The 10,723-nt window shown below is 35.4% G+C and overlaps 2 protein-coding genes across 2 annotated transcripts; one reads left to right on the top strand and one right to left on the bottom strand.

The window, feature by feature from the left end:
* Positions 1 to 2,392: 2,392 nt before the first annotated feature.
* On the top strand, positions 2,393 to 6,097 carry LOC110155929 (interleukin-12 subunit beta-like). The gene is made up of 9 exons (XM_020920108.2): positions 2,393 to 2,977; positions 3,082 to 3,172; positions 3,736 to 3,837; positions 4,026 to 4,205; positions 4,469 to 4,574; positions 5,015 to 5,184; positions 5,479 to 5,639; positions 5,714 to 5,835; positions 5,979 to 6,097. Exons 2-9 carry the CDS (start codon positions 3,082 to 3,084, stop codon positions 6,016 to 6,018), a joined length of 972 nt encoding a protein of 323 aa, XP_020775767.1. The 5' UTR covers positions 2,393 to 2,977; the 3' UTR covers positions 6,019 to 6,097.
* A 194-nt stretch (positions 6,098 to 6,291) lies between these two features.
* Positions 6,292 to 10,499, bottom strand: ublcp1 (ubiquitin-like domain containing CTD phosphatase 1). The gene is made up of 11 exons (XM_020920107.2): positions 10,364 to 10,499; positions 9,706 to 9,936; positions 9,133 to 9,224; positions 8,948 to 9,033; positions 8,530 to 8,645; positions 8,338 to 8,436; positions 8,112 to 8,149; positions 7,930 to 8,028; positions 7,569 to 7,685; positions 7,340 to 7,467; positions 6,292 to 7,120 (listed from the first exon to the last, which is right to left on the bottom strand). The coding sequence occupies exons 2-11, from the start codon at positions 9,857 to 9,859 to the stop codon at positions 7,093 to 7,095; spliced, it is 957 nt and encodes a 318-aa protein (XP_020775766.1). The 5' UTR covers positions 9,860 to 9,936; positions 10,364 to 10,499; the 3' UTR covers positions 6,292 to 7,092.
* Positions 10,500 to 10,723: the final 224 nt, after the last annotated feature.

Genomic DNA, 10,723 nt, shown 5'->3' with positions numbered 1-10,723 from the left:
TTTATGTGTGCGTGTCTTGGAAAATCTACACATTACATAGCCCATATTGTTTTACTGTTGTGGCCAGCTATAAAGTAACATAGGCTTTTCCTGTTGTTAATAATGTTACAGTGAATATCACTGATAAGGAAGTTCTCCATACAGTTTATGTTAAGGGATAAAGTGTTGAGGGGAAAAGACACTGGACTGCCCCACATAAAGCTTGTATTGCTGAGAAGTGGAGGGTTAGATAAGATAAGAATACAATAGCATCTTCATGGAGACAAGTTGCATAATGTGCCTTTTAGGTTATCAGACTAACTACAGAGGCTTCCAAAAATGATATAAAAAAAAAAAAAAATATATATATATATATATATATATATATATATATATATATATATATATATATATATATATATATATATATATATATATATATATATATATATATATATATAAAATACATATATAAATAATATAATGAATTCAGTTTTTATAGTTAAGAAATAACTTGAACATTTCAGGAAACAATGAAGTGGCAAATCTTCCATCAGAAAAGTTTTCTTTCAAATATTTTAAATGTGTTAATTAAATATAAATGAACTAAAAGCATGAGAGAAAGTGAGACAGCAGGTGAGTAAAACAGATACAGAGCATACGCATGTCACACATTACCTTCCCTAAAATCAAAGGCCAGTGGTCAAGTAACACTCTCTTTATCAGTCACAGGGTAGCATTTATAAGAGGCAGGTTTCCTATTTGTTCAGTCATGTGGTATTAATAGAGATGATATTAAGTGAAATTCCTCTCAGGTCGAACCAAAACGTGTATGTACAAAGTCATTTATGGACCTTTTTCTGTGTCACTGTATAACCCTGCCCCAGATGTTTGCCCATGAAGCACCAACAATACTCAAACATGCATATGATATTACTTTGTACATTTCCCCATGTTTTAACCATAAAAAAAACATTGTGAAACATATTTTATAATTGACTAAATGATTAATGTAATCGGACAGACTCAAACTACAGACTTAGTGTATTTTTTTAAATGAAGCTCCTCACAGAAAGTCCAGAATATCAAACATTATAATTTTTTGCCAAGAATAGTAAAGGATAGTAAATAGTAAAGAATAATTGTCGTATTAATCTGTGTCTGACTGGCTGAAGTATTGGTGTATTGTAAATATTTTAGATTTAAGGAGGAAATGCTAGTTCTAACCCAGTTCAATACCAATGACAACACACTGCCCTATGACATAATATTTTCTGTTGTATTTGTTCCATTATTTGTCCCATTGACTTCATTCCTCTTTCAGATTCCATAGAGGCTGCGTCATTTGCATTTGATTCTATTTCTTGAGAAGTTTAGATGGTCAGGAGCATTCCCCGTTTTTGACCCATGTAATTGAAGATCTCTATTGTACTGGCTTTGAAAGTATGAAGTATGTTAGTTCCCTTTTTGAAAAGTTTCTGTCACTTCCTCCACACATATCACCTTTCCCTTTTGGAATATGGTCTGTGTACAATGGCTGAATCACAGGACTGAATTAAATGGCTGAATCACAGGAATTAACTGAAACTATTTAGTTTAGCATTTGGAGCTTCCAGTTACACACTTCTAAATTGTAATCCAGACATGTTTAATAAAACCATAATTAGCTATTATCATAATTACAGTGTGTTGTGTCTAAAACACTTCTCTTACCCCATCACAGTGTAAAGGCGTTCAATACCATTACTAATACCAGACAAACAATTCATGTATTTAGTTGCTATGTCATATTTAAAGTGCATATGATATGTTAGACTGCACTTTTCATTATAACTTTGTAAACATAATTATACAATTTTGCTAATAATCTTACTTTTCCCTATTTCAACAAGTTTCTGAAAGTTAATACTTTACGAATTTACACATTAGTTATTATTTGACAAATAAAATATATGACTGCACCTTTATTTTTGTAAAATTAATGTTTAAAGGGGCCATATTACGCTATCTTCTAGTCTGTGTTATAATGTTGTTTCCTCATCACAAACAGACCTGGAGCTGTATTTTGTTTCATTCACACATTTTATCACACTCTCTCCAACAGAAAACCCTCTGTTCCACCTTGTGATGTCATGTGGTAATACATGAAGAGCTCCACTGTGTTTTTAAACTCCATACACCTTCACTAGAATCATTGGGATGACTTCAGTCCTACAAGTTCAGATCTCTAAAACAAAGGTAAACGGTAGCTGTTAACATGAAAACTACAGCTTCATGACATCACAAGGTGGAACAGAGCATTTTGAGCTTTCAAGATGTGGACAGTCGAGTAATAAAGGGTTATTCAAACATATACAAAAACATGTGATCTTTGTACATAAATTGTCCCTGAATTTTGATGGAATTTAGTGCAGGCCTATTGATGACATCATGGGATTCATTTTTAGAACTCAGCACTACTTTCTGTAGCATTCACCTCATATTTTTAAATGTTTCTTCACAAAAGATTTGCCTAATGTAAATATATGATAAAGATTTGATACAGCTAGCCTACTAACCCACCAAATCAAGTAATAATTACACAAACATAAAAACCTTTTTATTTACTAAATGATAACACAGCCACTCATTTTATATAATTAATGAAGTACACACAGAGAATAGACACTTTTCTGAAGCAATGATTAATTCAGAACAAAAACAGGATCAAAGTAAATTACCACGTATTAACCAGGACAGATGAATCAGCTTGTTCAATCTATAGTTGGTGTATAGTTTTTTGATATTTCTGTGAAGAATATTTAGTTCTAAGCAATTTCCTCCAGTATTCATTTCACTACTCACAGGCATTGGATGGAGGCTCAGTTCCTGTTTGGGTTTTTTTTGCTTCGCACACAATAAATACGACCAGACCATAACTGTTCCACACATACAACAATCAGACCAAGCAGCAGGCGTGTGATAGGTAGAAGAAAGAAGTTTGAACATTGACTTTAAGGTAAGATTTGAAGTATTTACATATTTTCAGATTTTCTCCAGGTGGCAATAGACCTAGATAACATGATGTGACTGAAATAATGTTTTGATATGTGTTTTCTACAGATGGGCAGGCTTGTGTTTTTGGCTCTCTTTGCGATGCTGTGTTTTACCTCCAAAAGTTTTTCTGCAAACACTGAGAGACTTACGGACAATGGTATGTACAGAACATTTTATACTGTGGACTTGACTGTTACAAACACATCACCAACTCATCCTCAACTAATTTTTTGTCAAAGATTTAATTCAGTAATCAAATAATACATTTCAACACACACCATTCAGTGTTTACGACACAATGAATGGTAAAGAGCCTTTATGGATTTTAAGTGTGGTATTATGACTTCATATTTTCTGTATTTTGTGTGATTTTATCAAGAAAAAACACAGCACTTGCTTATATAATAAGCAATTCATTCATAGGTTCATAAAAAGAAAAGAGATAAGAGCTATACATACATACATCCTTGGAAATATTTGTAATAGTCAGATATTTGTTTGCTTTAAGAACTTGCTGCAGAGCAAATGTTTGTTTTTCATTACTCATTAATAATGTAAATTCCCAATAGTAAATGTGACTGTAAAGACTGTGGGCCACTAAATCCAATAATGTATCTCTATTGTGGCTGCTGTTCAGGGGTTTCCCCTCCAGGGCCCATTGTAAAGCACAAAACACAAAACTGAATGGACATCACAGACCTGTGCTCATGTCTGTTTCAGTGGTGGTTTTGCGGGTGCGAAACATTGATGGCTCTGAAGTGCCTGTGTCCATAAGCTGTGGAGATGCTTTTCAAGATCAGCAAGTGATCTGGAAGAGAAACGGTGAGGAACACATTATTTTACTTTTAAATTCAGTATTATTAAAATACTGATATTGTATTTACCATTGTAGGTTTCTAGTTTTCACTAGAGTGCTCACTAATGCAATTAACAGAAGTACACCTGTGTTGGCAGACTTCATTGATTGTTTTTTGACCTTATTAAATTGTGGAGCCTTTGGTCTGATTTAGGTGTTCTCCAGCCCAGACTGCAGGGGAACCAGATCCAGGTGACTGTGCTAGAGTGGGGTGGAGGCAACTACACCTGCCACCAAGAACCACAGGGACCCCCAATCAACTACACTGTGATCATGGTTCAACTGGAGCCTGACAACCGCACCGTCATACTGGAGCCCAGAGGCCACAAGCAGGGTGAGTGAGACACAGAGACACAGAGACAGAGAGAGAGAAGAGAGAGAGACAGAGAGACATACAGACAGACAGATGGAGACATACAGACAGACAGAAAGAGACAGAGACCAAGAGAGTTATATTGTTATTTATTGTATTTCACCATTGGATTATAAAATACTACTTTGTGTCAAAACAACACAAGCTACAAGATCCTGAATACTTAATATCTTGGCTACAAGCGTAACTAAAGAGTGCATATAAAATGGCTAATTTTCTTGCAGAATATATCCACTGTTGGACACCAAACTACCGTGGCGACTTCCAGTGCAGCTGGACCAGGTCTATGGATCGCTCAGATGCCACTGTGCTGCTGGTCAAGGGCCATCGGTGAGAACTCATCACACAATACTATTAGAGCTTGATTCATAATTACACAATACTATTAGAACTTGAGTCATAAATGTGTCTTTCACATGTACTCTTTCACTTCCTCCAGTGGTCCACGCATGCACAGCAAAATGTTTTTTTTGTTTTTTTTTAAATAAATAAATGTACTTGTTTGAAAGAGACTGAGGATTGTAAGATTTTAAGATTGAAGTTACTGCCAAAACAAACCCAATAAATCTGCAAATTCTGTAATATAGTCAGGAATATTGAATTGAATAAATCTTACCATGATATAAACTCAAAAATTAACACATATGCCAGATACCTAGAGTGGTACAAAGCCTGTATTTAAGGTTGTAGAGACATTTGCACTCTGCATTTGACCCATCATCCTTCAGTGGTACTGGGGCAAACTGTCACTGAGTTGGGTTTTGTTTCAGCGATGAGGAGCCGGTCTCATGTGTGGTGAAGCCAGATGGGTCGGGCATGAGGTGTGTGGATAATAACTGTCCGTACAAAGAGGAGCAGCACCGCATCTCTCTGACCGTCTACATGAAGAGTGTGTTCCGCCTGGAGGCCTTCACCAAGAAGTTCTACCTCAGGGAAATTGGTCAGTGACTCTATGGAGCACCTTAAATATAAATAACAAGTTCATATTAAAACAAAGGGAATTTAAAGACAAGTTAAAATATCTCAATCAAAATAGCCTTAAATGGGCTGTTGGGTACATTCTCGAATAACAATAACAATGGCTATAAGTTCACAGAAAAGCTAAATTCCATCTGTTTTAAGACACTGTGATCACTTGAAATATGCTAAAAATGAATTTAATATTTAACATAATAATGCATTTCACATTTTATTTATAATATTTATTTTTTATTTATATATTCTGCAATTTTAGTGACCCCTGCGCCACCGAGAGAACTGCAACTCACTAATGGCAGTGTGTTCACATGGGATTATCCTGAGTCTTGGGAGAGGCCCTGCAGTTACTTCAGTCTGCTGTTTAATGTCAGAGTGGTGCGCAATGGAGAAAACTGCCATTCCGATCAAATTTTAGATGTAAGAAAAAGACTCAAAAAATGAATAACTAAAATAAACGTAAAATTTAAATGTCTTCATAATGTCTTGTGCAGGATAAAAACATTTCGGAAATGAAATACTCAGTCGATAAAATCATACAGAAGAGGTTTGTTTTCTGTCTGAGAGCTCAGGACAAGCACACAGGAGGACCATGGAGCCACTGGAGTCATTGCACGTGAGTAATACAAATAGTTTTAACTGTGCCCCACTCTATATCTGCGTATATGATAAGAGACGTCTGCTGTACTTGGATGTATCTTTAGGGTAATATTATTCACATGTTTGGTTTTAATAAATCTCCTTTTTCTTTCCTTACAGTGTCAACCGAATCCACGGCACATACCACTGCTCCCTCTGAATGTACTGTTTAAATCTATTTATGTACAGTATTTATTGACCTATTCTACATTATTAAATATTATATGTACAATAAAAAAGTCGGTGCTCTTTTCTCTCTATATTTTTGGAAACACGTACTACAATGTACACTGGACAGTGGATGGAGTTAGATTCTTCAGTTCCCATCTTTCACATATCTTTATATACTCAAGAAACTAAACATGTTTCCAGTGCATAGTCATTTTTGTATGCATGTTTGTTAATAGTAAAAAGGAACACACACACAACAATGTTGCTACAAAAATGGTTTACTTGTCATATTTACATGTAGAAGATGTAGTTAGGCTAACACAAACACACATTTTTTTTACATCAAATGAACATCCCTATGCTCAGAGCCCTGTAAACAATGTATGAAAAATAAATGAAATCCCAAAATATGTACTATACATAACACTTAGCTTACAATCCATAACCTAAAATTAGTGCCAGTCTTCATGTGTAAGTGCAGAAATATTTCAAACAAAGCAGAAACTTGCTTTCATTTTTTTTTTTTTTTTTTTTTTTTTTACATTTTCCTTCAATGCCAAATTTATTAAATGTTTTTTGTTTGTTTGTTTTTTTCCAAAAATAAGGGAACCATTTGGCATTTGAGCTTTGAATTAACAGAGTCATAGCAGCAGAAGAGTCCCCCAAGATTTGGGATGAATAAACAAGTATTAATAAAAAGCCAAAGAAAGCATCTTACAATTATTTTTCTAAAATTGAATGTGCTGCATTAGCAGAAAAATGAAATAAAAATTGAATTGCTATAAGTTGCATTTTGTAGATATGAAAATTTGCATTATTTTTAGGTAACTAGTTTGACAAGCATAGAAAATACTGTTTATTAAGGTACATTAAAACTCACTTTGTTCATGTATGTCATTTGTGGTTCTGGTAGGTTTTGACCTTTCAAGGAGAAAGCACATGCAAAAGTATACTGGGAGGGAAGCCCGTGGAGTCCTGAGCTGGAGAAATCAAAGGAGTAGTTTGAAAAGAGGACTCGTCAAGTTTGTTTTGAGAAGCAGCTTTTCGGATAGAAGTCTCACTTTCAGTGGTGTTGCCTCTTTGAGAGGTATCTGAGAAAGAACAAATAAACAAAGGACAATAACTGATGATCAGTAGCTTGTCTCTGAATGCATTTAAAAAAAAAAATTCTAGGTCTGGTACTTTTCTGAAAAAGTCAATACTGGTATCATAGGACTAGTGTGGTGCTGGTTCAGCCCAAAATCAGTCTGTATTTTATGTGCTTTGTTCGACCCATTGTTCAGTCAGCTTTTGAAAAGTCTGTCTCTCACCTCTCCCAGTGTTTGTGGTTCAGTCCAGTGAAGTCCTCAAGCTTGGCAATTTCTTTGAGATACTGAGCTAGTTTGTACAGTTCTCTGTCCTTCTCTCGATTCAGATGGGCCTTCATGAAAGGTCGGATCTAAATAAACGTGTCTTTATTAGGAAGGAAATTCTCACATAAAACCTAAAAATGAAATGCTTCAAATGCCACACAGTCATGTTAAAGGTTGAAGCACTGACCTTTAGTCCATTTTGAGGATTCATGAGAAAGTTGCGTCCAATGTCATCAAACATAATAGTGTTCTTCCTATGGTAAAACTCCTCATACTTCCCCCATATGACGCCTAACGGTTTGACCTGGAACAGTGAAGGAAGGAAAGGAAAGTGACATTTCTAAAACTGGTAGCAGTGACTCAGTGTCTATAAGAGCTAATTTATTATGACTTGGTAGAAGCTATAATTGGCAAAGGGCAAAACATGACATGTGCTTCAAAAATACAATTGTCACACTCACACCTACTTTCATTCAGTTATACTATCATGCCCAAGCCAGGACAGGTTTATGCCAATTCAGACTGATTAGAAATACTTAAGCCCTGACCTCCACCACTCCCCTCTTGGGCGTGTGTACTGTGATCATGGCAGCACTGTCCAACATGAAGGTGATCTTGTAGTTTGGGTTGTCTGTCACTCCCAGCTCCTGCAAACACAAATACAAAATCATATTTAAAACGGATTAACATCTTTTGACTGAGGAAAGGATAGATTTTGCTAATTACATACTTTCATTTTGGCTTCAATCCACTTCATACTTGTTGCGGCTAAAGAGATGACACAGCTTCATTAGATAATTTAGTTGTTACGTTATCATTTATCAATGCACAGAAAAGATAATGTAATTAAGATAATTCATTGTAAGTAATTAATAAAAAATCTGTATAGAGCATTTGAATTTGTGTTTTAATGTGACACAAAAATTATCTTTAATAATTAGCAATCCCTCACTTACACCAGATCACAATGTCATAGTCCTCGTAGGCAGATGTTAAAAACTCATGGAGGTATGGCCTCATAAGCTCCTGACCTGTTTCTGCGCATGACTTGTGGTCTGAACAAACATAAATTGAGTATAGAATAAAAAAATGTATTGTGTATAATACAACATAATATCTTAATATAAGTCTCTTTTACTCTAACTCACCAAACAAAGTGTAGTCCACATCAAGCACTAGTAGCTTCTTTCCTTCTCTGGGTGGGTTAATCTCCTCCACTTTATAGTCTTTTACTCTACGTGCTATTTTTGCCAGGTTCTCCTCTCTAGAGACAGACAACAGCATTTATTTCAAAATACAAATGCACATAAATTTTGAATGTTAGTTTCTCTTATTTGGCTACAGAGGACAGTTAACTTAATCAGGATGATATGAAAGTCTCTGCATAGCCATGTGCAGCATTAAGATAAATGAATATACAATAAAGATATGCACTGAATGTGTCCCATGGCATACATAAAACATGATGGTGCTGCAGGGATGCTCAGTGGCACAAATGTTATATTCCAAAAGGAATTTAATACTATTTTCTTCTCAATAAAAATCTTGATTTATGATTGACCCGACCTGTTCTCCACTTCAATCACTTCCTCTTCAATGTCAAAATCATTAACCACATCATCGTTTTCAGGAGGAGGAGCAAGGACGTCCTCCTAATAAAGTAACAATATAACAGAATCGTGAATACACCAAAATGTTATGGCATGTCCCACTGTCCTTGATTTTATAGACACAATTAATTAACGACATACCAAGCTTTCCTCTCTGGTGCCCATCATCATAATCTTTGTGTTTGGCTTCAGTTTAAGAGAGCCCAACTTCACCTCATCTTCAGCTGGTTTACCTGAAGGACAAAAAAGGGGGTATAGAAAGTAATCAAAATTAGGCCCATAGCAAAGTAAAGTAAAGCAAAGTAAAAGCTTTAGTATTTCTTATGTTTTTTTGTTTGTTTGTTTTTTCATCAGAACTAAACTGGGTTCAAACCAAGACCAAACACTGATCACCGGTTTAGGCCTGAATTTATCCAGTCCAGTCACTAATGCTACGTAAGACATTTTAGTCTAACACATTTGATTCTTTGGAAGACATTTAATTAGGTGATGATAAAAGATAATAATCTATTTAAGTTACCTCCTAGCTATAGTCTTGTACGTAATTTATGAGTTTATAGTTGCATGCATTTCCACTGAGATAAAACTTGTGTCATATAAACCAGATAAAAAGCAATTCACTTCAACAGGACAAACTACACAAACAAGTAGACTTCATCAATGCATTTATTAAATGTGTTATTATATGGCAATGGATGTAACTACTATATTCACCTTTGACCTTTAGTCCCAGTAGTTTTTGTCTTTCGGGCAACACTCCTGTCAGAGATTTGATAGATTGTTTCAGGTCCATGACAGTGTCCTCCTCAGACAGAGAGCTGATGGAGTACTCTTGCCCTCCCCATTTTATTATCACTGATACTGACATGACTACAAGGGATCTTTACGACATAAACACAGCTGGAGACAGACTGAAGGCTCTCTGCTTCCACGGTAATACTATATCTGAAAAAAAGTGCACAAGATCAAAGATCACAAGATTTCGGAAAACCACAACATAGATATTCATTTATTTGTTATTAAGGTACTGAGTTAACTGTCGCTCAATTCTGTCGAGAATATGACATATATTATTTCTTCAAATATGCCAGCAAAATACGTTAGATAATAATGATTCTGCGTCCTCAGGCCACATTTAGACATTTACTTAGTACAGTCTTTAATAAATAAATAGAAGGTACTTCTGCATAGAAAATGATAACATTTCAGCGCGATATACGTTTCGTTTCCCCCCCCAACGCTTGACTTAACCTTATCAATCCACAATGTTATTTGTAGCATTGAGAGGCTAACGCTGTCATTATAAAAGGCAGTATCACACCCCAGTGATCACGCGTTGACCAACCTAGGAACATAATTTGTCTAGCCTTACCGTCTACAGTTGCCTACGGTGCTGCAACGAGCAAAATATGTAGTTTATGAGGATTATAGATTAAACAGCAGAAGTTTTCTGGTCACTTCCATTCATCGGGATGCACTCAGTTGTTTCTTCCTGGCGTCCCGAAAACTGCCGGAAGTGACGTAGAAGAGAAGCATGTTACCATAGCAACAGAACCACGCGTCAATTTGTATCTAAAGGCGATTTTGATTTTGATATTAACTAGTCTAAATGAGGAAACATGTATTGTGTATGTAATGCTAAAGCTTTAATAATATAGATGTGAGTACTTGATATAATGAATTCAGGGGAGACCATATATGTCATCGTTATAGGCCATGTTATGTGTAAGAG

This window comes from Boleophthalmus pectinirostris, unplaced genomic scaffold (assembly GCF_026225935.1).
Source record: "Boleophthalmus pectinirostris isolate CB_2022bp ecotype Guang Dong unplaced genomic scaffold, ASM2622593v1 HiC_scaffold_12, whole genome shotgun sequence".
Taxonomy (NCBI): domain Eukaryota; kingdom Metazoa; phylum Chordata; class Actinopteri; order Gobiiformes; family Gobiidae; genus Boleophthalmus; species Boleophthalmus pectinirostris.
This window is presented reverse-complemented; position numbering and strand designations above follow the sequence as displayed.

Excerpts from the sequence above, each read along its gene's own strand:
- LOC110155929 (XM_020920108.2), top strand. The coding sequence starts at position 3,082 with ATGGGCAGGCTTGTGTTTTTGGCTCTCTTTGCGATGCTGTGTTTTACC. Across the intron at positions 5,640-5,713 it reads ATTCCGATCAAATTTTAGAT|GATAAAAACATTTCGGAAAT; the intron begins GTAAGAAAAAGA and ends TGTCTTGTGCAG. Across the intron at positions 5,836-5,978 it reads AGCCACTGGAGTCATTGCAC|TGTCAACCGAATCCACGGCA; the intron begins GTGAGTAATACA and ends CTTTCCTTACAG.
- ublcp1 (XM_020920107.2), bottom strand. The coding sequence starts at position 9,859 with ATGTCAGTATCAGTGATAATAAAATGGGGAGGGCAAGAGTACTCCATC. Across the intron at positions 9,034-9,132 it reads GCACCAGAGAGGAAAGCTTG|GAGGACGTCCTTGCTCCTCC; the intron begins GTATGTCGTTAA and ends TTACTTTATTAG. Across the intron at positions 8,150-8,337 it reads CTATGACATTGTGATCTGGT|CCGCAACAAGTATGAAGTGG; the intron begins GTAAGTGAGGGA and ends TCATCTCTTTAG.